The 27,098-nt window shown below is 38.0% G+C and overlaps 1 protein-coding gene across 3 annotated transcripts; it reads left to right on the top strand.

Annotated features, from left to right (window-relative positions):
- The first annotated feature begins 374 nt into the window (after window positions 1-374).
- Window positions 375-24,199, top strand: LOC137405871 (protein ECT2-like). Of its 3 annotated transcripts, none has more exons than XM_068092307.1 (19): window positions 375-462; window positions 1,423-1,508; window positions 3,577-3,762; window positions 5,882-6,082; window positions 6,204-6,305; window positions 6,401-6,500; window positions 7,805-7,977; window positions 8,087-8,318; window positions 8,471-8,616; window positions 9,194-9,382; window positions 9,574-9,781; window positions 9,947-10,107; window positions 10,420-10,539; window positions 10,633-10,795; window positions 10,947-11,119; window positions 11,279-11,373; window positions 11,758-11,914; window positions 22,604-22,756; window positions 23,812-24,199. In XM_068092307.1, exons 2-18 carry the CDS (start codon window positions 1,431-1,433, stop codon window positions 22,727-22,729), a joined length of 2,610 nt encoding a protein of 869 aa, XP_067948408.1. In that variant the 5' UTR covers window positions 375-462; window positions 1,423-1,430; the 3' UTR covers window positions 22,730-22,756; window positions 23,812-24,199. The 3 variants fall into 3 exon arrangements, with proteins under 3 accessions (XP_067948408.1, XP_067948409.1, XP_067948410.1); XM_068092308.1 differs by lacking the exon at window positions 22,604-22,756 and adding an exon at window positions 20,855-20,896; XM_068092309.1 differs by lacking the exon at window positions 22,604-22,756.
- Window positions 24,200-27,098: the final 2,899 nt, after the last annotated feature.

Genomic DNA, 27,098 nt, shown 5'->3' with positions numbered 1-27,098 from the left:
GGACTAAGAGTTCAATTGCGTTTTGGCGTTGAATAAAAGTACTAGTGACTTGTTGCTTATTGAATGTTGGATAAACATACCACAAATAGATAATGCTAAAATAATTACAATAACGAGTTTGACCATTCCTAAAATTATTAGCTAAAATAAAAATAAGTTTCGACATCCCAATCCAACGCATTCACCAAAATTTTAACATGCCTAAAAAGTCTTTGTAAAGTGCGACAATATTGTAATCGCCACAAATGATTATGTTCGTCCAATAAGACACGGTTTTAAATATATTTCGGGCCAATCACCTCGCGTTGCAGTTAATATCCGGAAAATTTAAGTTAGCCAAATTTGTCGCACCGCACATTTAACGGAATGGATGATGTAGCTCTAGAAAATAATTCTGGACATCGAATAAAACTAATTTCGTAATAGGATTCTACTTATTTATTTTACGTTATTAACTTTAAAGTAATCATCGCATGAATTAAATATATTCTTGATCTTTGTAAGTAGCAGTAGTATAGCTTTCTTTTCCTTTTGGTTTCGCATGCATATTATTCCTGTCTAACGGATTGTAAATGCATTTATTTTACCAGTAGCCAAAACTGAATGCAGATGTAAAAGCAAGCATATGTGAAAGCAAATATTTAGCTGAAACATGTTGTGTGTGTTGTTTCGCGTCCCTTTCAGGGCATATGATTTTGCCAGTCAATTATTCAATAACGCCCCTTAATATGTTAATTTAAACAATATTGCTTTAGTAACAGAAGAATATTATTTTTTTGTATTTTAACGCATCTCGTGGTAAATCATTATCAATAGCTGTTAGGTTTCAATTTTCTTATGCTTCTGTTTTGATACTACATATATATATTTTGTTTTATGCTAAATAATTTATTGTTTTAAATGGTTACTAACGAGTTTTGCCGTGGTTTGTTGTTTTAGTCTTCTTGCCAATACATTATTCATGTAGGAAGTAGCATCTGTCATTCAAAATCTAGCAATTTGTGTGAAAAATTACAAAATAAATTAAAGTAAGCGCCGACACTGTATTGAATTTCAAACACTAGGTTTGGTCATCGAGTTGGCTTTGAAATTATTAGCATGAATCACTACCAACAGGTACTATCTAGTTGTGAGATAAGCCACTTTAATGTTTACAAAAATACAATTGTGGCAATGCTGTATGTACCTACAGCTGGTCTACCATTATTTTGGAGATCAGTCAATAAAAACTCACCAAGTGAAAAAGTTTTTTTTCTGTTTTGTATTAGTTTACATATTTCCTATTGATGGGTTAATGTGTGAAGTTTTTATAACCCTCTACTAGATTGACATATTGCATACGTTATCACATGTTAGGTCACATACATTCCTGCTCTTCGTTATGGTGCAAGCCTTTCTATGAAATGTTTTTACCATTAACAGCTGAGAAAATGGAAGTCTCGCAAGACAAGTTGGTTCTAGTAGGAGAAAGATGTGTAAAGAATAGGTCTCTGCGAGAGGCCGCTCAGGTAGGTACAGTGAACCCTCACCATACGATTTTGATTCGTTCCAACTTTGGCATCATAAGGCCAAAGTTTCGTATAGAGGGGTATAGAAGCCTATAGTAAACATGTAATCCCCTGGTAAAAGCTAAAAGTTTTATACACATGCTGTACATATTAAAAACTAGAAATTCCCCTGTCATACAGCCCATGACCAAAGTGATATTGGAAAAAAGAAAGGGTACTGATGGCTGAGAAATGCAATATTAGCAGTCAAATGGCACTGCAGTGCAATAGGATAACTGCAATGGTAGCTGTAATGGACTGGGTGTGGGTGTTATTATGTACAACAAACAGCAATAATGAAAGGAAAATATTATATGCTTACATCTCTCCCCTGCAATAGGAGGAATGCAATATTAGAAGTAAAATGCGCTGATATTATTAGAATAACCAATATTATTAATATAGTAATACAGTAATAATAGAAAACCAATGCACAATTTTGTTTACATTTCAAAACGTCATAGCTAACAATATCAAGAAGTTGTGATATTTATATATAGGTTTTTAGAAAATCTATTTAACAAAACTATTCAGAAAAAATAATAACAGTATTATATTGCCCATCATCGATGTTGTTAGTGTGACTATAACACTTCAATAGTCATCCATATTTATAATTAAATATTGTAATAATCTCATAAGAATCGTTAGAAAAAATATCATCGTCCTTTACTTTCACTGCGTTGGACATCAGTTAGAATACCAAAGTACTCAAAAGTGTCTAAAATGTCAGTTACTTTGAAATCGGCCAATTAGGAAACAATTACATTTCAGTACTTCTACATTAATTACAGAAACCTTCGGCAATTCGACAATGCTATAGACTGGTGAAATGTGTACGTTACTTTTTCATGAAATGCACACAACTTAATGGTTCTATTCTCTGTCGCTCGGCGTTTCGTTTGCCGGTCTTACTTTTGATAAAAATAAGGCTTGGCAAGTTTTAATAACGATTTTCGGCCAAATTAATCTGTCTATATGTGTATAATCCATTCAGATGGGTAAGTTTTAAGATACTGTCGACACTTTTCAAAGACTTGGTAATATATTTAAATAGGTTTATATTTGTTTTGTATCGTTATTATACTTAAACGACTCCACAGAAAAATGGTTAAATTTGTTGATGAGATTTTGTTACAAGGGTTTGCGACGTTGTTGATGAATAATTTTCGTGAGTTGTGTGCACATGCATTTATCATAAAACTCAAACATTCACTTCGCTCATTTGGTCGTGGGATTAGTAACAAAATTATATGTTAGCCTTAGTAACTATTGTTACCTGCAATAACTTTAATGTATTTAGTGGTTATGATCTGCAATAAAATGTAACTTTACGTTGTACTCTGTGCAGTACATACCATAGTGAATTCTTACCTTTGAGATAGATGTATAACATAAACGTTGAATTTAACTTAAATGAATTTAGATTACTAAACACATACTTGAAGCTAGGTTTTATTGTATTTTCTAAACTAAACTTTAATTTTGTCATCTAAACTTTTGTCACCATCTAAAATTTTATCACCTATCTGTTTCCGGTTTCATTTTCACTATAGCTTATAACGAATAACGCTGAACTGGGATGAAGGGAGAGAGAGAAAGCATCATATCTCTTTCAGATGTTGTGAGAGGGATTTCAGTGAATAGCATATCGGCAGTTTTGTTATATCATAAAAAGGATATACTGTATGATTAACACTATACGCCTATACTATGCATGGAACTATGGACATTAGCATGAACCACAAAGTTTTATTTCCGCTATAGTGAGAATAGCTTGCTTATTTATAGGTTGTATATAATGAAGATTACACTGCAGTAATTATTTTCTCATATGCACATATAATCATGTCATAGTTGGATAGCACATAAAGTTGTCTTCACCCAGGAATACTGTGCCTTTTGTCCATCAACAAGAACGGCTGTCTTACTGCTCTGCTAGTTTGCTATGCGTGTGTTATGTATGAACAGTTATATCACCACATACCACTATCTATCACTGTATCATATCATTCTGTTTATTTTCTAGAAACTAAGTCCCCAGTACGAGCTCTGTTTCTCCGACACAGGAATTGAGTATGCAGGCTACGAAGAGGGTTGTGATATAGTCATGGTGTATGACAACTTTACCGATTGTGTCTTTGATAAACTCTGCGCCAAAAATTGTACCATCATTGGACCTCAGATTTTATTCACCTCTACTTCTACAGACCCAGTAGGTTTTCCTTTTTAGTAAAAGCTTTAGGTTTGAAGCTGGTTGGTCTGTGGTTGGCAGGTCTGCAGTTGGTTGGCTGTACAAATACCGTAAAACCTATATTTAAACGCCATGAAACTCTGTTTGAACCCTTCCTTTAGGGTGGCTCTTTATTAGAGGTGACGTTATTAGAGGTGACGTTCAAATAAAGGGTGGCATTGTCTTTTTCAAACACCTCATCAGAATATTGAGGAGATAAATTTCGCCCTTTCACTGGCAAATCGAATGTCACATATTTTGCACTCTCCTTTGGGCGGAGCGACATTAACCCTTTTGGATGCAAGATATATGCTGACTTATCTCCAACTTGTCGTAAACCTATGAATAAATATCCACAGGGAAGCTGTGATACACATCTTTATCTGTTGATATCTATTGCTTACAATTAAATCACGATAATCTTATAGCCTGCGTTGCAATTTGTCGTAGATTTCAAGTTTTGGTATTTCATTCTAAATTTGAAGACTTATTTTCGTTTTACAACTATATTTAACAAGGTTGCGTAAGCGCTCATTGCTGGTATTTTATGTGCAATAGAAGAGGAGTTTTGAGCGCTGATTCATTGTAAGCCAAGTTTAGATTATTGCAATGATGCTATCAAATAATATGCTATAAATCTGCAAATTTATAAGTTATAGTTCGAATGATAATCAAATGCTACAAATATATTCAAGATCAAGTGATATAAACAAACTATATTTATAATAAATTTAGAACCAAATATTAACATGTTTACAACAAAAAAATATTAGCATCATTCGCTCGGCCTATTGTGTTTTGATTGTTGTTTTTATTTGGAACCATTTCATATTCTTTTGGCTGTTCAATACCTTCCACAGTGTCTTCTGACCTCAACTCCTCTTTTGCACAGCTGAGCTAGTCGATATTCGCGTTCACAGTTTTTTAGCAAAGCAAAACTTACGCGATGCACTTTAGAATACATGTACTTATACACTTCTCACACAAATAAAGTGAAACCGTGTGTAATCAAAATTTTAGCCTCAAAACACGTAGCACAGATTCCATCAGAAATACAAAAATATTTTTCACATACATCGAAACATCAAGACCGTGTTAAAAAAAGGAACTACTATTAGCCTAATACAGTTACTAATTATTTCTGAGGTTTTGCATTTAAAGTTTCAATCGAAATACCGTTAAGACTTGCACTTGGAAAACGGACTTCAATACAAACAGAAACAATGAATGAATTGATTGTTATTGATGTAATTGAATCATTATTAGTACGGTATAGTGGACACTTCTTTACTGATCACTTGCTATTATGGGTTCGTAAAGATCACGAATGTCAAATAATGGCGGTCAAATAGAAGTGGCATTTAAATGGCAGTGGCATAGAAGTGGCATTCAATTAAATGGTGACCCTCTATTTTTCAACCTTTTCTTCATAGTGGCGCTCAATTAAAGGTGGCATTCAAATAAAGGTCGCGTTCAAATACAAGTTATACGGTGTATGTCTTTACCGACAGAGTGATTTACACATGCTGCGCTTGATAATCTCATTAGTTTTGTAAGTGATGGTGAAGAAGCTTGAGATGACAATTAATAAGAGAATATATAAACAATAAATCAACTAAATTAGTTTAAGTTTTGCCTTGTGTAAGTTGAAGTAAGTCACGCTGCTTATTTCCATCTCCTCATCTATTTTTACACCACTGTCTTTCACTCTTACTCACTATACTCGAAGTTAAGTTCGGTGTTTGCTATTAGCGATATTAGCGATTAGCAGAGGATAACTTGACGTGTATGGATACTTGTAGGCCTAAAGAGATGCTTATCTTGATACCCATTCTATGGTTAATATTCGTTCGATATTTTGTTATGGTAAGTCCTTCAGAGTAGGGAAGGAGAGACAATCTGTTAACATATAACAAAGAGGGAACCTACATAGCCTGCTGACATAATATAGCAAGGGGAGGCTGCGTCCTCCATCAACATAATATAGCAAGGGAATCTAAATATTCTACCAACATAATATAGCAAGAAAAATTACTCCCCTGTAGCAGTTTCACATTAAAGGATGAGGCAGCCTGTTTTGCATTCTTTGGCTCTGTTTTAGCCGATATTGGTGAGGAGGAAGAAGCCTGTCTACAACAATGCCCTGAAAGATCAAGTCGTATGCTTTACTGGGTTCACCGATCGAGAGCAGATATCCAACCTTGCATCTCTTGTGCACTTTATGAACGGTACGATAAGGAAGGACTTTAGCAGTAGTGTTACACATGTCGTGGCTAACCATTGTCGAGGAGAAAAATACAAGGTGAGATAACAACTAAGGAAAGGGAACTACAAGGCATAGACAATCCTTGGTTAGAAGATTGAGCAAGGATCTTGTTTGGTAAACAAGGTTTGCCTTAGTCGGGTATTATCCCTCTTTGTAGAAAGCTGTCAGCTTCGGTAGGCCTATAATGCAGGATGATTGGGTACATCAGCTGTGGGCGAGGAGAGACAGTCCTTTGGTAACTGGTACTTCGGCTGATATGGTTCGTAACAAACTCTGTATTAAGGTTGTTCTCTTTGCGTCCTATCCACATCGCATACATCGCCTTCTCGTTCCGCCTTCTTATTCTGCTTGCAGATGCAATTTAAAGCCCCACCTTTTTTGAGCTGTGAAATAGCCTTCCATGGTTTCACGGAGTCAGAGTTGAAGGAAATGGAAGAAATTGCCATGACTAATGGTTAGTTTGTCTCCCTTACTCACAGTTTGTCTTAATTTGCTCTGGAAATTCAAGTGTCTCGCAGATGGCCAGTAGTTATTCAAGTATCGCGCAATTGGCTAGTAGTTACCCTAGGACACCTATATTTCGCTAGTATTTAGTTTCGTGAGTAGCATACTGAGTAAAATTTCACTGCACCTTAATTTTGCAGCTCTGATAAGTGCGAAAATATAGTGATGTGAAAATAAATGCAGTGGAACAAACATAATTAGATTCCTCAGGTTCAGTTCACCGCAGGCCTGTATTCACTGGTTGCAAGTTGGGGCGGCTAATGTTAGGCGACTAGTTATGAACACCTGGGGATGTTGAGGGGGGTGGTGTAAGCCCCCAACAGGTTTTTCTTATGTAGGGCCTCAGCCGGGCCTCTCGTGTGAAGTTTTAAAAATTTTTATCGAAAAGTATCAACATTTTTCTATTTTTTAAGATTTGTTTTGTTTTAGGTGATGTGACTGACGAGACGTTTTTAAATGAAAATAGGCAAAACTTGACCTCAGTTAAAACGCTCAGAAAAAATACATCTTTTTCTTTTGAGCGTTTTAGCAAAGATCAATTTTGCCGATTTTGTTTTAAGTTCATACGGAAGTTTCCACGCTTTCGATGGGACATGGCCAATTGTTCTTCTAGGTGTTAACTGTACAACTCCACCACCGCTACCTTATTGTTCTCCTCGGTGTTAACTGTACAACTCCACTACAGCTATCTTATCGTTCTTCTAGGTGTTAACTGTACAACTCCACTACAGCTACCTTGTTGTTCTCCTAGGTGTTAACTGTACAACTCCACTACAGCTACCTTATTGTTCTCCTAGGTGTTAACTGTACAACTCCACTACAGCTATCTTATTGTTCTTCTAGGTGTTAACTGTACAACTCCACCACAGCTACCTTATTGTTCTCCTAGGTGTTAACTGTACAACTCCACTACAGCTACCTTGTTGTTCTCCTAGGTGTTAACTGTACAACTCCACTGCAGCTACCTTGTTCTCCTAGGTGTTAACTGTACAACTCCACCACAGCTACCTTATTGTTCTCCTAGGTGTTAACTGTACAACTCCACTACAGCTACCTTATTGTTCTCCTAGGTGTAAATTGTACAACTCCACTACAGCTACCTTGTTGTTCTCCTAGGTGTTAACTGTACAACTCCACTACAGCTACCTTGTTGTTCTTCTAGGTGTTATCTGTACAACTCCACCACAGCTACCTTATTGTTCTAGGTGTTAACTGTACAACTCCACTACAGCTATCTTGTTGCTACTTTTCTAGGGGGTCAGCTGTGCAACTCGACTGACATGGAATGTACTCATCTGGTTGTTGACAACGTACAGACTCTCCCCAGTCATATACGCCCGTCTATTGCGACTGTCAAGGCCGAGTGGTTCTGGGCCAGTCTTCAGATGGAAGTCTGTGCTGATGAAAGGCTTTATATTGTGGTGCAGGTAGGTAATTCTCAGGTGTACTCCGCTCTCTTTTCAGCCATTCTGTTGATCATTTATAGGCTATTAACAGTCATTTCATCGGACACTTGATGTAGTGTTTATCTTACAGGGTGGCGATGAGAACAGTCCTATGAAGGTAACACCTTCTCGGTCTCGTTATTCCTTAAAGAGAAGCAAAAAGAGGAAGAGGTATTTGAGAGAGAATTTGGCGGCGCTAGCCACTGAAGGAGAAGTAACTCCTGCTGGGTCATATAAAAGCAGACGATCTTCTGCTGATCAGCTGACTGTGTCATCAATACTTTCTACAGACGGCACACCTGATTCCTCAGGGTGTCTCCTAGGTATGTCGATTTTGACTGTGTCATCAATACTTTCCAGAGACGGCACACCTGATTCCTCAGGGTGTCTCCTCGGTATGTCGATTTTGAACACGCTGTTCGCTGGCATGTAACTCATTATGAGACGTTTCTTTATTTCTAGTTCTTGCTTACAGATTCTCCCTCTCCCGGTAAACCACTTAAAAAGACTCCCAAATCTCCGACACCAGAAAAAGCTAAACCATCTGCTAAAAAGTTGGTGGTCAGTGAGCTTCTACAGACGGAAATAAACTACTGCAATATACTCTCTAACATCTTGTCTGTAAGTCACTACATTTGTCACTTACAGTAAGTCAACAGTAATGTTGACTTGTGAGTCACAGTACTGTTGACTTGTGAGTCACAGTACTGTTGACTTGTGAGTCACAGTACTGTTGACTTGTGAGTCACAGTACTGTTGACTTGTGAGTCGCTGTACTGTTGACTTGTGAGTCACAGTACTGTTGACTTGTGAGTCGCTGTACTGTTGACTTGTGAGTCACAGTACTGTTGACTTGTGAGTCACAGTACTGTTGACTTGTGAGTCACAGTACTGTTGACTTGTGAGTCACAGTATTGTTGACTTGTGAGTCACAGTACTGTTGACTTGTGAGTGCTGATTGTGACTCTCTGTACCGTTGAGTTGTGAGTCACAGTACTGTTGACTTGTGAGTGCTGATTGTGACTCACTGTACTGTTGAGTTGTGATTGCTGATTGTGAGTCACTGTACTATTGACTTGTGAGTGTTGATTGTTAGTCACTTTGCTGCTAAGTTGTGAGTGTTGACATTAAGTCACTGTACTGTTGGGTTGTGTTGACTGTTGCTATTTTAAATATTCACCACTGTTCCTTTTTGCAGATATTCAGAGATGGTGCAGAAAACACAGATCAGCCAGGGGGAGCTATATTGTCCAACACAGACAGCAAAATAATATTTGGAAAGGTTCCAGCGATTTTAGAAGTTCATGAAGAAATTATGCGTGATTTAGAAGGGCTACTGGACAACTGGTCTGAAGACGTGCCTGTTGCTGATATTATTCTTTCAAAGGTTTCTACCCCTTTTCCACCCCTTTTCTACCCCTTCACCCCTTTTCTACCCCTTCCCTCGCCTGTATTTTATTTTTATCCTTTCTCTCATCTTTGTTTTAGTTTCTAACTTTTGGCCAACATATTTTAGCTCATTCTTTTACAGAACTCGTGGAGCGTGTCCATACTTCTATGTTCGTCATCTTTTTGTAGATAGAACAGTTGCGACAAGCTTATCCGCCATTTGTAAACTACTACGAGAAGACGAAAGAGAAAATAGCTTCATGCATAAGATCTAACCATAGATTCTACGCATTCATCAAAGTTTGTGAGCGCAAGCCAGAGTGCGGGAGACAGTCTCTCCCCGATCTCATGATGAATATAGTGCAGAGACTACCTAGAATTGAACTACTGCTGCAGCGTGAGTATGACCTATTAGTGACCTACATACTAGGTACGACTAGCGAGGCTCATTGAAAAGTTGCAATATGAAATATGGCTTTAGTGATGTTAGAGCTACTGTGTGACTATGATCTAATTTACTGCATATTCAAGGCAGGCAAATGACAGCTGACTGTATTTCCAGAGATACACAAATACACTGACAAAAAATCGAGCGACTACCAAAACCTTGAATCGGCGCAGACAAGTCTCAAGGGTGTCACGGAACACATAAATGAGGATAAAAGAATTGCTGATGGGAGAATGGCCATGTTTGATATCATACATGACATAGACAACTGCCCTGTGAGTATATTATAGACATACCTAGCTGCCCTGAATGTCTACATTGTCCTGTAAATAGGGCATAGACTTAGACAAGGCTCGTATCTTATCGGTCAGTATATCATATATACTGTTTCCATACCGCTTAACCATACACCTCCATATGGGGATGCAATGCCATCATGGAAACATGTCGCTCTCATTTTGTTGTGACTCAGTGTCGCTGTTGGAAAGCGACACATCCATGCATAGAGAAACACATTAGAATAGGGTCAAATACTGGTATCGTATAATCCCTCATAAGCATTCATCACTCGCTGTATCTTATTGCAGCCTAAACTGCTTTCGGCCAGTCGCAAGTTCATATACCAGATAGATGTGGACGAGGTTACAGATGAACTTGTAGGGCGTGGAGAGCATTTAACCCTCTTTCTTTTTACTGACACCCTTGAGGTACTTATTCTTAAATATTCCATTTTCTTGGTTTTTCTTTCCTTGAAGAGTGACAATGGTCCATCACTAGTATTCCCTTCTCTCTTTGTGTAGATAGTCAAACGAAGACACAAGGCCTCCTCAACTCCATTTAAGAGTCCGGCAAGCAAGTCTGGAGCCAAGACTAGCGCTCACAGACCCAAGTCATATAAGCACGTTGAGCTCTTCACACTGACATCTATTAAACGTATCATAGATTTAACCATTGGAAATGACGGTATGTGCAATTGCAATCTTTCTCTTACGGTGTATTTTGTCTTCCTTTCTCTTTCCTTCCTGTTTAACTTGTTGCACCTCTCTCTTGCGACTGATCTTGCTGATGCCCTGTTTTCATGCAATGTTAACTTACATTGTTTACATGATGGCAGGAGGCTTCATCGATGACAGCGGTCTTGTTTTTGCTCTCCTTTGCCGGCAAGTGACGGACTCAAGAGAGCGTCTCTGCACATTCCAGGTCCAGGACTCAGAGAGCTATGACAAGCGAGAGTTCATGTCGGTGCTTGCAAAGAACATTGCTAACTGCTGCTGCCGCACCGACAGCGTGCGTTTGATTTGTCTTTCCTATAACTTATGTTGTTATCCTTGTTCTTTCTTGCATTCAATTGTCGCTGTCATCCAGCTCAGCATCCTTTTCAGACTTACAATGCATAGTAACACCGGCGGTTGGTATTCTCACGCCACCATGTCTTTTTGGATGTAGGATACTTTCATTATATCGAGACCTGCCGCTGACTTCATGGTGGTTCCTTTGGAAGTCACTGCCAGTAACAAGTCGATGACTCGAGCTGTTAGCAAGTATGTTACTTATTTCCACCAGTTGCCTCACCTAGCTGCATGGTGCAAGCATCTGTTGAAGTACTTCACCTTTTCTTTCTGGTCTTTTTCATTAAACATAAAAAAAAAATTTTCATGGGCTATAACTATGGGTACTAAACACATAGATACACTAGCGAGAGCCAATGATGAAGTGAATGAGAATAACGGACACATTTAAAGTATTATGTAAAAGATCAGCCAATAACATGTGAGCAGGGAAGAGAGGTGATATGATGATATCTCGATGATATGATGATATATGTGTGTTGCCTTCAGCTTACATAAACAAACATGAGAGGGTATTTACTTGAGGAAGAACGTGAGAGGGTAAACTTGAGGAAGAACTTTTTATTCCTCTCACAGGTTTAGCAAACGCCTGAGCCGAGCTATGACCATGAAAGGTGTCTCATCACCTCTAAAGAGGGCAGTGTCCACCATGATGACACCAACCAGACGCTCCTCGCTTAGGAGAGCTGACACTTCCTCCATCTCTTCTGCAGCGAGCATGTGGGAACTTGATGTAAGTTACCTGGTCATCTTACATGTATTCATGGACTTAATTTTTATGACCATAATATTGATATCTGTGTGCTTCATAAACCTGCCGCTCATAGCTCTCCTAGAGCTAGTTGCTAGTGTGGTGCAGTGAGCAACGTAAGATTGCAGAAATTGAGTTTTTTCGGAAACACATGTCACTGCGGGATAGACACTACATGTCACTGCATGTCACATGTCACTGCGGTTCAATTGGGTAATATCATCTGTGATGAGTGTGAGCACTAGGAGATGTTCAGTCTCTAAAAGGCACACAATTGCTACCCATTTATGTACTGTGAAAAATGTATTTGAACGCTATGGCGCTCTATTTTTCAACCCTTTCCTTAGAGTGGCCCTTTATTAGAGATGATGTTCAAATAAAGGGTGACGTTGTATTTTTCAAACACCTCGTCAGGATGCTGGGAAGATAAATTTAACCCTTTCACAGGTGAATTGAATGCTGCCTATATTTTGTACTCTCCTTCGGGCGGTGCGACATTTACTCTTCTGGATGCTATAAATTCACTAACGTACCTCCGACTTGTCGTAGACTTTTAAATAAATATACACGAGCAAGCTGATACATGTCTCTGCCATTTGATCTCTGTTGCATACAATTAATTTCATTTTAAAGTTGAAGGCATAATTTTCTTATTATAATTATATTTAACAAGATTGTGTAAAAGCTCATTGCACTCATCGATATGTTTGCTACAGTTTGCAGCGAAAACTGGCTTTTTATGCGCAATAGAACAAGAGTTATGAGTGTCGATCCATTGTAAGCTGAGTTCAGATTACAGCAATCATGCTATCATATAATATGCTATAAATCTGCAAACTTTATAAGTTTTATAATAACAATAACTTATCAAACGATACAAGTATATATTCAAGAACAAGTGTCATAAACAAACCATAATTATAATGCATGCAGCAACAAAAATTAACATTTTAAAATAAATATTCACTTTTTTAAAACAAAAATATTAACATCGTTTGCTCGGCCAATTGCGTTCTGATTGTTGCTTCTGTTTGCAACCATTTCTTGATCTTCTGATTGTTCAATAATTTCCACAATGTCTTCTGACCTCAACCCATTTTCTACACCGATGAGTTGGTCGATATTAGCATCCAAACAATTTTTTAGCGGAGCAAAACTTTTACGTGATGACATTTTGAATAGAAACTTCTAGCACAAATAAAGAGAAACCGCATGTAATCAAAGTAGCCTCAAAACATTAGCCTCAAAATTTTTCAGCACATTTTGCATTGTGAATGCGGAAACTTCTCCCTACACACATCGAACTATCAAGACCGCGTTAAAGAAGAAAATTCTATTAGCCTGATAGTTACTAATTATTTTTGTGGTGTCGCAATCAAAGTTTTTAACAAAAAACCTAAAGACTTGGAGTTGGAAAACGAACGGACTTTGATACGAACAGAAACAATGAATGAATTAATTGTTATTGATGTTTTCGAGTCATTAGTGTGGTTTTGTGGACACTTTTCTACTTATCCCTTGATATTATGGGTTCGTAATGATTGAGAGTGTCAAATAGTATTGGTCAAATAGAAGTGGGGTTCAAATAAAAGTGGCGTTCAATCAAAGGGTGGCGCTCTATTTTTCAACTCTTATCCCATAGTGGCGCTCAAATAAAGGTGGCATTCAAACAAAGGTGGCGTTCAAATAAAGGTGGAATTCAAATAAAGGTGGTGTTCAAATAAAGGTGGCGTTCAAATAAAGGTGGCGTTCAAATAAAGGTGGTGTTCAAATAAAGGTGGCGTTCAAATAAAGGTGGCTTTCAAATAAAGATGGTGTTCAAATAAAGGTGGCATTCAAATAAAACTGGCATTCAAATAAAGATGGTGTTCAAATAAAGGTGACATTCAAATAAAGGTGGCGTTTAAATAAAGGTGACTTTCAAATACAGGTTTTTACAGTAGATTTAATTTGTCTTTGCAACTTCATAACACAAATGGCATAGAAGTTACCAAGTGTAACTGAAAAAACCTCAGTCTCAGATTTTGATGATTTTTAATATGTTGTTGCCCGTTTTGAAAAACGCTTAAATCCCAAATTTTGATTTTTTAGGATCATCGGTTCAGGTGCTATAAGGATTTGAACTATGACCATTTGTCGTCCGAGTTTGAGGGCATAGCACCTCTAGCTGACTTTAGACTCATATAAATTCAAGAATGTACAAGTTAAAGATGTGGTTGCGTCAAATTTGAGTTGATTTTAAAAGAAAGTATTTTTCTTTGTCTATCAGTTGATACGTTGTTTGTTGTGTTAGGCGATCACATTGTCAAGATATTTGAAGATCAAAATCAAAAAAATTCGATCGCGGTAAAGATGCTCAGGCCAAAAAAACATGCCCAGACTTGCCCAAAATGATGTAACGCATGATACAACTTGTCTCTATCTCTCGTATTCACATCAGCTATTGGATGAAAGTCTAATCCTATGCGGCTCTATTGGCATATATTTTATTTTGTTCTTCGTGTTGGCTAGAATAAAATTTTAAATCCAGCCACAGATACATTATTAGTTTATTACCAATGTCTCAAAGGCCTCAAACAAGGAAAATTAAAAACTTGTCATATTAGCTTCTTCTAAATGCTGTGTAAACATCTTATTACCTACTACCAATTCTACCGGTCTACGGTAATTCTGTCAAGCAATCTATGTAGAATAAGGTCTTTGTATCGGCACAATTCCGTCGCTACCCACACTAACGATATACAGCCTCCTAAAGGCCCCGTCCACATTATGCCCGTCGCCTATCCTGGAGTGGGGCTGTATATCATTGCCCACACCGAAAACTAGTTTCTTACTACCGTAAGTAAGATAGGCAAGCCGCGTCTTTGAAAAGAATATTTGGCGAAACCTACTACACCCTTAAAAGTCATAAACATTGTATAGTCAGCTGTCAACTTTATCGAGTCATTATTGGTATCAGTGTGTAAAAAAAATTCACTGGTCACATTTGATTAGTTGATTCAAGTACTAAACAAATGGTCGAGCTATGCAAAAGTGCCTGGCCATGCAGCTCTGATTGCACTTCATAAATCTATTTATCAGAAAAGAGTTCAGCACAGGTGTCAATGGGGCTATGATATATTCAATGTTCTACAAATCATGCTTTGCATTATCTTCAACAATATTATTTTATTATATGATTTTTCAAGCAAAAAATAATTTCATCTCATGAAGCTTTTATTAAAAATATCCGCCCAAGTCGTGGCCACTCACATAGTTACAGCTCATACAATAGGGCAAATTCATCTACTGCAGCAAACTCAAACAAAACATCATGGTTTATGCAGCACACATTCAAGTCTCTCTTTCCCATTTATGGCAGTTTCCACACTGACAAAGCTGCTTCGGCTGGTGGGACCACATAAACATCCTGTAATCAATAAAACAATTGCCTTAAATATATGTCATTCATAGATATGTCATTCTAACGCGTATCTACTGAAAGCTTTTAAATTGGGAGTTAGATAGATTGCGAGTGTAATTTTAAAAATGAATAAATGTTTAGCAAAAGCATAAGTACGCCAAGCCAACGATTCGAAGCTTTGGTTCTGGAAGATTAAGATTTGCGTTGATCAATCGATTTTCTTCACTTTCTACAAGTGAGAAGTGAATATCTAAAGTCAAATCCTAAATCTAATTTACTAGATAAAACTGCCACAGAAAATTTGAAGCAAATATAGCTCGGTGAAACGATAAAAAGTTATAAAACGATGATTGGTGATAGCAAAAAGTTATAATTTTATTAATTAGTACATATATTAATGAGTACTAAAAATATTACCTTTAGTATATTCATCAATCTAAGCCATTGTATTGCTAGATGCTATGGATTAAAAGTAAGCCGTCAAGAACTCACTGTACATACGTATCTCTCACTCGCAGGAAATTACAATATAACCTCAAACAGGGAAATACAATCTGAATGTAAACTCAACAGTATATCTATAGGAGACTCAAAGTAAAAGATAAATTAACCTTCATTCTCCTAGCTTCCTTCGTAGCACTTTAACCACCTGATCCTCAAAAAACTCGGGAGTCACCTCCGCAGTAACTTTACAGCAGTTTTTACAATTCTGTTGCTCGTCAATAAAACGTGTCGATTGAGCAATTCATTAAAGTAACGATGTTAATTAATTTAGTAAATATCGATATCCATGCGATTTAATAATAGGGTAAAATCCCTAAATTTGAGATCACAGACAACGTGTTTTACGAGTGATAACATTTATTACGACCTACATAAAAATTTCGTGCTGATGATTGGCTAATGAAGCGACCTTATATTTATAGCTCGTGGACTCTTTTCAGATGTATCACTAGTTACGTCACGAATGAAGCACCCGCTGGAATAAGATGGCCTCATTCAAATGCATATATCTCTGGACCGGATTGGTCTACAAAGACAAAAATGACATCAAATTGTAGCTGTTTTAGCCTTTTATTGGTCTCAATTTTATTAAATCGACCTTTTTGACGCAACCATATCTTTCAAGGATCTTAGATGTCCATAGGATCCATATGTCCTTAGGATCCATATCTTTCAAGGATTTTTTTGTGTCCACACAAAATTTCCATATTTACACAAACAAATAGGTTTGAAATTTTTCGGATGAATAATGTGGGAGATAACTCCGACCAAAAATGACCGAAAGTGCTATTTTAGCGACTATTCAAAAGCAATTATCATCCCTAACATATAATTTGCCATTGTTTCTGTTGGTTTTTTTTTAATTCCTCCAGACCTCAGTTATTCAAAACTAGTCTCATCTTCTCTGTAGATGCATCGGGTCAGCGTCTAGAAGCCATACAAGATTAACGTCTTTGTCGAAATACTGCAAAAGTAGAGGTCAAGGTCAACCTGTGGTTTCAACAAAGTCACACATTTTTTTCATGTTTTACACCAATTAACATATGCAGATTTCATTAAACCATCAAAAGTTTGTGTTTTAGACGGAAAAATGCTTAACATTGACTTCCAAATGCCCTCCAAACACCTTTGTAAATCGCCTCAATTAAATGAGATTATCTCCCCCTGTCAAGCTTCGACTTGGCTGATTATTATCCTATCAAGTTCAAATTTGCTGTGTGATTGCGGTTTGTGATTGTGATAGTAATGAGCCTTAAAATATTTTCTTAACTTACATTCCTCAATGTTATCCATTGTTGTAGCTTCAAATGTATATGTTTTGCCTGAGTGGTAGATGGTGCGCCACAGTGAATAGAACACGCTCTTGTGGTACCCAACAGATGTCATCTCGCTTTGACCATGTGAAACTGTTTGTTGAGCCTTTGTGCATGAATCTCACATTAACATCATTGTTCGCTTGATCATAGCCAATTGCCATCCCCATATACCACCGACCATCATATATACAGGCCAGATATTGTCCAGGTTGAGGTGTTAAGGTATTGCTGGTAACATGTGAGTCATGAGTCTTCTCAACTTTGTATCCTTGTAGCATACATCTTTCATCAACCAGTGGTGAAAGTTTTCAAACTTCAATGGCTGTTCTACTGAGCGGCCTGAACCAGTGGTCCTGACAACCAATGACTCGTTGTGCTGCTTTGAACCTTGGTTCCAAAATCGCTGCTTGTTCTGCAACTTCTTCAGTGGTTACATAAAACATCTCCACCCCGGCAATGTTTTCCCTAGCATACTTGTACAGCACTGAGCAGCACGCTGTACTGAGCTAGAGAACGCTCTCTAGAATGCATACATACATTCCAGAGAACGCTCATCAGATTCATCAAAGAAAACCTACCTCAAGTGACTCATGTGAATTATTTCAGGGATGGATCTGGTGCCCAATACAAGAATTACAAGAACTTTGCCAACTTATCTCACCATGAGCTTGATTTCAATCTTACAGCATCTTGGAGCTTCTTTGCCACCTCACATGGAAAAGCTCCATGCGATGGGATTGGCGGGGTAGTCAAGAAACTGGCCGCCCGTCACTCCAAGCAGTTAGTTAAGTCAGGGAAAGAAAAACTGCTCAGTGTTGAGCAACTGTACAAGTATGCTAGGGAAAACATTGCTGGGTTGGAGGTGTTTTATGTATCCACTGAAGAAGTCGCAGAACAAGCAGCGATTTTGGAATCAAGGTTCAAAGCAGCACAACGAGTCATTGGTTGTCAGGACCAGCACTGGTTCAGGCCGCTCAGTAGAACAGCCATTGTAGTTTGAAAACTTTCACCACCGGTTGATGAAAAATGTATGCTACAAGGATACAAAGTTGAGAAGACTGATGACTCACATGTTACCAGCAATACCTTAACACCTCAACCTGGACAATATCTGGCCTGTATATATGATGGTCGGTGGTATATGGGGATGGCAATTGGCTATGATCAAGCGAACAATGATGTTAATGTGAGATTCATGCACAAAGGCTCAACAAACAGTTTCACATGGTCAAAGCGAGATGACATCTGTTGGGTACCACAAGAGCGTGTTCTATTAACTGTGGCACCGTCATCTACTACCAACTCAGGCAAAACATATGCATTTGAAGCTACAACAATGGATAACATTGAGGAATGTGAGTTAAGAAATTATTTTAAGGCTCATTACTATCACAATCACAAACCGCAATCACACAGCAAATTTGAACTTGATAGGATAATAATCAGCCAAGTTAAAGTTTGACAAGGGGAGATAATCTCATTTAATTGAGGCGATTTACAAAGGTGTTTGGAGGGCATTTGGAAGTCAATGTTAAGCATTTTTCAGTCTGAATTACAAACTTTTGATGGTTTTAATGAAATCTGCATACGTTAATTGGTGCATACATGAAAAAAATGTGTGACTTTGTTGAAACCACATGTTGACCTTGACCTCTACTTTTGCAGTATTTCGACAAAGACATTAATCTTGTATGGCTTCTAGACGCTGACCCGATGCATCTACAGAGAATATTAGACTAGTTTTGGATAGCTGAGGTCTGGAGGAATTCAGAAATATCAACAGAAACAATGGCAAATTATATCTTAGGGGTGATAATTGCTTTTGAATAGTCGCTAAAATAGCATTTTCGGTCATTTTTGGTCGGAGTTATCTCTCACATTATTTATCCAAAAAATTTCAAACCTATTTGTTTGTGTAAATATAGAAATTTCGTGTGGACACAAAAAAATCTAGACCTTTAACTTGTATATTCTTGAATTTATCTGTATATATTTCTCAAAGAATGTCTGTATGTCTGTCTGCATTCCGGTTATAGCTATTATTAGAATAACTGTTGCTGGACAACAATGCTGACGCAGTGTCATGGAGTATCGTCATTAGAAGCCTAGCAGCTTACTGTAATTTTTGATTGACAATGTGCCAGGCTAATAGCTTGAAAGTTACAGTTGTTTGACAAAGTTTTAAAACCTTTACAGTTGTTTTTATTTTTCTCTCAATTTATTTCAACTACACAAAACACTTCTCTCATGATCTGTAGTCTGAAAGTTAGAATGGTAAATGTTGTTATATGTTAAAAACAAATCAGTTTTCTGTCCAGACCTTTTTATTACCCGGGCAACACCGGGTAGCACAGCTAGTATGAGTCTAAAGTCAGCTAGATGTGCTATGCCCTCAAACTCGGGCGACAAATGGTCAAAGTTCAAATCCTTATAGCACCTGAACCGATGACCCTAGAAGATCAGAATTTGGGATTTAAGCGGTTTTCAACATGGGCAACAACATATTAAAAAATCATCAAAATCGGAGACTATGAAGTTTTTTTCAGTTACACTTGGTAAATTCTATGCCAAATAATAAAATAGCTACTCTTAGTGTCTCATGAGGAAAAGGGCTTATCGACATAAACTATGTGAGCCATGCAACCACTTGGAACATCTATGAATAGTCAAATTACATTGTATATCTTTTTAGTCAGTGTGTGATGTATGCCTAAAGGTACAGCCACACGTGCCGATTTTTTCGTTGATTCTGACCAAAATCACGAATTGATCGAGAAACACAGAATTATTTGACTGAAAGGCACCGAATCGTCAGAACTGAGCATGCACACCAAAATCGTCGACGAAACGCTTTTAGTTGGCTAAACAAATTATCAGCAAGCACGATTCTAGCCGCTTTTGCAATCTATATAGTCCGAGGCACATAACACGACACGCAAGAAAAATACTAATGCGATTTACCATAGTAAATACAATGAAACTGGCTTGATTGCTCTAAAAATAGCAATTCTTTTTACAACGGAACCTTTGCTGCTAAAAGTAAATAGTTATTATTAAAAAACAATTTGTAGCCATGTCTGAACGATAAAGAACTAACAATAGTGCAATCTAAACTGTTGCATCGTACGTGTATGCACTATGTTGAATTGCGCTGGTACTTTTGTTGTGCGTCGCAATACGTGTCTCGGACTGTACCAATTGCAAAAACTGCTAAAATCGCGATCGCTAATAATTTGTTCCACCAATTAAAAGCGTTTCGTCAACGATTTCGGTGTAAAATTTATATTTCTGCGCATGAAATCATGCACAGCACTGACAAGTTTATGAATTTCGGCCGAATAATTCTTTGTTTTTCGTTCATTTCAGGATTTCTGTCGAAATCAATGAAAAAATCTGTTCATTTGGCCGTACCTGAACTCATTGCCTATGTGTATCTTTATCACGCTTCTTGTCTCTATCCAACTTCTAAGTTTGAGGACTAACTACTCTTTTTATGTCTACCTGATCTTCTTCCTTCCATCTATGTACATGTATGTACCTTTGAAGCATGGTTTTCTTCTCCTAGTCGCCAATATTTAAATTATTTCACCTACATGTCTCTTTAAGTTCTGGTTGTACCTATGTCTACCACATATCTTATCTATTTACCCCAGCCCTGTGCTTGAATGCTCCATGTATGTTGGTGCTGCTGCCGTACAGGTGAAGGACTCTTCCAGGCGAGTCGGCCACATAGCGGAAGAGGTAATAGTAGAATAGTGCCTGCTAACTAGCGTCTGCATATGCATAGATTACTCTCTCTTTAGACACTACTATGCTTTGCTTTGCTAGGGCTGCGTCTCTTCTGGCTCCTACAGCACGCTGCATGATGAGTCACTACTAACCTCAGCTACTAACATTTCTCTCTGCAAGTCTAACAGCCGTAAATCCATCATTGGTAAAATGAAATCTAGTCTGCCATCTCGATACAGGGCAGGGAAAAAAAGGAAAATTTGTTCTGACAGTGCGCGCAAGTCAGAAATGTCACAAATTATATCACCTGCCCTTGCCCAGTATTGTAGTGACAATAAAATCCCAACTCCTAAAGGATGCATAAGCCAGATTGACTACCAGCAGCCATCTGTCATCTTGCAATCTACTCCAATCACAGCATTAGATGGAACAGGGGATACAACGCTCTCTATCTTTTCCCATCCTTCATTTACCTTTCCGACTTCTCCAGTATGTAGTGCTAAGGATCCTTGGAAAAACAGGAACGTAGCTTCTGTTTCAACTGAGCCTGGAATCTGCTCAAAGACAAATACACACTCGCTGTCGAAGAGGCGACACGAGAGTACCTGCCTTGTGCCATCTCCTGTAAAAAGACTAAAAGATACGAATAGTCAGGCTAGCTGCCAGTCTACAGAAGGTTCGCTTATGATAACAGACTCTATTGCAGAGCAAGATGCTAGCAAATACTCAACTCTCCTTGAGGGAGTGGATGCGGCCGAGTCTAAGCACTCTTCAGTCACTGACAGCGACCTCGACGTGTTTGGCACATCTGATTGCAGTACACTTTCATAACCTGCGTTTCATTGAGCATTCATCCGCTCATTGTATTACATGCTGTTCATGTTTCTTTATAAAGATGTACTCGTTCTATCATTTACTGAAAGCTCTATGCTTTGCTCTATGATAAGCTATCGATTGAAATGAACCATTGACTGTGGTATATCTAGAGGGTTGGTCAAACTGCAACCAAAGTGAAGCATTCAACGTGCATATCTCAGCCAAAGTGATAAAATTTTGTAAGGTGCAACCATACTCCCCAAATAACAATGAACTGTTCATCTCTGTTCTGTCCTATGTTCACCAGATTAGAACATAAGTAAATTGATTACAAGTGAAAACATAATGTGAATATTTGATTCGATAATAGTGTCTGGTCTGATTAAAAGCAATTTTCAGTTGCTGGTTTGATTGCCGCTGACACGCTGATTGATTGACACTCTGATTTCCTATGTATATACCTACCAACCCCCCATAAAGTATGTTCAGCCAGGCCGACAAAAGATTTGTCTAGTATAAAACTGCTTGCCCTATTATTACATCTTCCAGGAGTAGCCAGATTTCTAACATGGTTGTTGGAAATAAGTGTGGGCTGTCTCAAACATCGAGATAACAGTAGGTTTTTTAAGGCTATGTTTAGCTGCAGCTAAAAATTAAATAATCGCAGAGCTCTGCTCTCCTTAGCAGTTGTTCACAATGGATTTGCAATCTCTTGCATCTTTTCGTTTATTTCTTTATTACCTTTGATTTACGTTATATGTTGTGCTTTCCATTCTCCTTCGAGATATCTTTTGCTTTCATTATCACATCCACACCATATTCCATCATTTAACTTTGCAAGAGCTCACTGCTGTTAATGCCGACTAGATGTTGCTGTGCCAGCCAAGATTTGCATATTTGCAGAGACCCGACGTGAGCTTGGAGATTGACTCGCCTGTCTTTTGCCCATCTGGCACAAACTCGCTTCCCCGTACCAAGACTTCCGAACGCACCCTCCGGGTCTCATCTGCTCTAACTAAACCAAACTGAAAGCACGCATTGCTATTCTAGGCATGGGTAAGCCACTAACTCATAACCCTACTTAAACTTGCTCATATGCTACTAGCTGGACTCAGACTGGTGCTTGCTGGTCTCTCCTGTTGATGCTCGTTCATATCTGCCACTCTGATGTGCCTTGGGTGAAGGGATCCGCTGCTTCTGGTAACTGCTCTTTCTCTCTTCCAAACGGACCCTCTTCTGCTCTTTTTCTAGTATTAAGAAGTTGACAGTCAACTATAGAATGTAACATGGTACTAAAATGTAAAGTTGACAGTCAACTATAGAGGGTAACATGGTATTAAGAAGTAAAGTTAACAGTCAACTATAGAGGGTAACATGGTATTAAAAGGTAAAGTTGACAGTCAACTATAGAGGGTAACATGGTATTAAGAAGTAAAGTTGACAGTCAACTGTAGAGGGTAACATGGTATTAAAAGGTAAATTTGACAGTCAACTATAGAGGGTAACATGGTATTAAAAGGTAAATTTGACAGTCAACTATAGAGGGTAACATGGTATTAAAAAGTAAAGTTGACAGTCAACTGTAGAGGGTAACATGGTATTAAAAGGTAAAGTTGACAGTCAACTATAGAGGGTAACATGGTATTAAAAGGTAAAGTTGACAGTCAACTGTAGAGGATAGTTTATTGATACATTTCTCATAGTCTTTGGCAAGACGACTCACACGTGTCTTCGCCAAACTATCGCCTTACTGTATATGTTGAAAAGTTTTGACATCTATGTTCATAGGCTTCTCTGATGATGGTTCTTGTTGTATTGATTAGCTTGGTTGTGATGTCAATTTTTGTCTTACAGCGATGTCAAGGGATGACACTTCATATACCTCATTTTAAATGCAATGTAAACTTGTACTAACAAACAGACTTGTAACTAAACAATGTACTATCTTGCATTATATTTTTGTGCAAAAGTTTATTTATTATAAAAATAGACTAACAGACCCTTTCATTGACAACAAGTACCTGCCCTGTGTTATCATCTGTTCAGATTGCTGGCTCAGAGTATGGTCATATGCGCACCCGCTCTATTGCTCTGTACTCGCTCTGTTTTAGTGTCAGGGGAGGAAGAACTACTTTCTCAGACGACTTCGCGGATTGAGAAGAAATGATTCGAGATGCATCTGAGATTTCATACATTACGCTATATTTTCTTATTGTAACTAATGAGATATCATGCAGGGATGTTTAGCGCCTTATCGCTGCCTATATTGATTACGTATTTATGTAATGATGGTAAATCGTGTCTTGTGCATTCTATAGATGATGGCTGATATCTCTCTAGCTTATTCATTTACCTTATTCATTTACCTTATTCATTTATCTTATTCATTTACCTTATTCATTAACCTTACCCTCTCCTACAACTATAGTGCATTTATTTTTAGTATTATATCCCTCTCACCTCCTCAGCTCTTCTCAAATATTTTAAGCATGATTTTACTCAGATGAATACATAAGTTGAATAACTGCTGTGGCTTCAAAGGTGCTTCTTATAGATAAACATTGTTGTCAAGCTTTTATGTTAGTTATGTGTCAAGTTATGATTAGCTCTGTTATGACGTATATAAGGAATCGATTAACGGATTCGGCGTAAAAATATTAGTATATCTGGTCAGAATAGCAACATGCATCATCCAGGTGGAAAATATTAGTATATCTGGTCAGGATAACAACACGCATCATCCAGGTGGATAAACTACCAAAATTGTCTAATGTTTAACCAATTCAATAGTTCACTACGATGAATCCTGAAAATAGTATGGAATGTATTTCAGGTGTCATTGTTATCCTTGTGAGTAATATCTACTTCATAAGTATAGATATTTGCATATATTGCCCAGAGTTTGTAATGATAATCTGGATAATATCTTGGGACAGTTTGTTCCAGCGTATTACACACGGTCGTGGTTCAGGTTCCACAGGTGAATCAATGATTGCACGTTGGAATCTCAGAAGTTTTAGGAGAGAAATTTAACACTGTGTTTTGTTTAAATTGCATTTTTTATTACTGTACTGTAAGTAAAGATAACTCCTAGTTTACCAATCAATTATTCAGATCAATTATTGCGTTATAGATCACGTCTACTTCAAAGATGGCTAGGCCATCGTACACATTAGACACAATTGTACTTGACAGACACAAAGCTGTTGTCTGTCATTCGAGAGATGAATAGAAGGTAATGATGCGGTCGACTTAATCGCTAGCCTCCCTTATCCGAAGCCATTAGCAGCATATTCATTATGTAATACTATTAGGTCTAAAGAAGTGGGCATAATCCCTCAAGGGGGCCACTAATTGGAGAATTACTTAAAATGAGTAATTAGCTATTTACAGTACCACAAGAATCCCTCCCTTTATCAGACGGTGAGTGAACTAGCCAGCAATTGGTATTATTGACTGTCCATCTACCCAAGTTCTGTCAATTCTCATTCCATAATGTACAAGACTCTAGCGTTAGGTGGGATTTCGTGTGCTCGTGCATGATCACTTAGAGATTCGACATTACAATTTCTCATCAGTAGGTAAGACGAATACATTTAAAATATGCACATTCCTCGGTAGAAGCTGCTAACTTATTAAGGATTTCTAGTGAGCAATTTATGCAGTTAGGTACTGGAGACAAGATAACTTGGGTTGTTTTATTGTTATCTTTGCATGTCTCCTACATATTTGTCTAACTGTTCTGTTGACTGAATGACAAGTACTCGCCCGAAGCAGTCCGTTAAAGAAAAAAACGCATCTCTTTTGATGCTATCTTTAACTATGTAATGGAGTCTCAACTCTTAGATCCCTGGTTGGTGAGTTTGGATGACAGCAAGCTTTAGAATTAATTTCACTTGTGTGTAAAAGTTGGGTCAGATGGAAAAAGATCAGGGTTTTTTATCAAAACACCCACATGCTGATATATAATAGCCTAAGTTTTAAAAAGCGGAAAGTACTGCTGCAGCCTATAACAGACAAAAGTTAGTCGAGTTCCTGCAATAAGTGGACTGCTAAGTCTAGGCATGTGACATGACACGTTTGCTCATTATGGGATGTAGAATTGATCGGAGATATTACTTTGATACACAAACTGTTCAGCTTTATAATTATCTTTAACGTATTTGTTTTAGCCTAGAAACCTCAATCCCACGATGGTGAATTGTAATATATTCCATTCTGGTGTGTACATTGGCCTAATAGCTTGAAATCAATTTGCCTTCCATATCATTAATGCTCTGCCTGAGCAGACTTGACTTGTTCTCTAAGTTGATTCTGCTGTACACCTTACACACTGTCAGCTACCTAGGGAGTCTCGAGATGGTGAGTATATGCCCTTTTTTCTTCTGTCTGTACACCTTAACACACTGTCACAATACCTAGGGAGCTTCGAGATGGTGAGTATATGCCCTTTGCTCTTCTGTCTGTACACCTTAACACATTGTCACAATACCTAGGGAGCTTCGAGGTGGTGAGTATATGCCCTTTGCTCTTCTGTCTGTACACCTTAACACACTGTCACAATACCTAAGGAGCTTCGAGATGGTGAGTATAATATGCCCTTTGCTCTTCTGTCTGTACACCTTAACACACTGTCACAATACCTAGGGAGCTTCGAGATGGTGAGTATATGCCCTTTGTTCTTCCATAACATATTATACTATCATGCTGCACCAGGGAGCCTAACAATGGTAGGCATGTTCTCTTTTCTCTTATACTCGAATGTCAATACCACTAGATTATACCCTAAACTCTGCTCTTACATCTATAAGGCTATGTTTGTCACTGGAATTGCCTATCTTCTAAATTGCATGAGTGGCATGTTTAGTGTTACTCGCCGCTTTGCTCTGGCAGTCAAATTGGTTTACGCTCACTTGCATGAGCAGGAAGTTATTAGACAAAAATTCTACAGAAGGCAGATCTGTGATTAACATATAAGGTCAAAGACTATGCGATACGTATTTGTAGTATTATCGCAAGTAGTCTACAAATATCGCAAGTTATGTTTATAAGTTTAGCGCCATGAAAAGTAGCTGAAGCAATGTCAGAGTTATCTGTATAGAAACAAAAGTAATGGTCAAGATCTAATATCATCTCTGTGTCAGTCCCTCATGGTGTACATGTACTGGGACCAAATCGCCAACTTTTGCATTGTGTAGGAGCTGAGCATAAATTACGGTAGTTCCAACGCCTCTCAATCCGGACAACCCTTTATTATGATAACCTCGACCATCAGTCCATAGATTGAGTCACAGGCTAGCTTGTAATCTGCTGCTACAGCTATATGACGCCTTGGTCCACTTGAGTCAGCATCTCTTGATGTCAAATGATTTTGCAGCTAGAATGTGTGGCCTGTGTA

Source organism: Watersipora subatra, chromosome 10 (assembly GCF_963576615.1).
Source record: "Watersipora subatra chromosome 10, tzWatSuba1.1, whole genome shotgun sequence".
Lineage (NCBI taxonomy): Eukaryota > Metazoa > Bryozoa > Gymnolaemata > Cheilostomatida > Watersiporidae > Watersipora > Watersipora subatra.
This window is presented reverse-complemented; position numbering and strand designations above follow the sequence as displayed.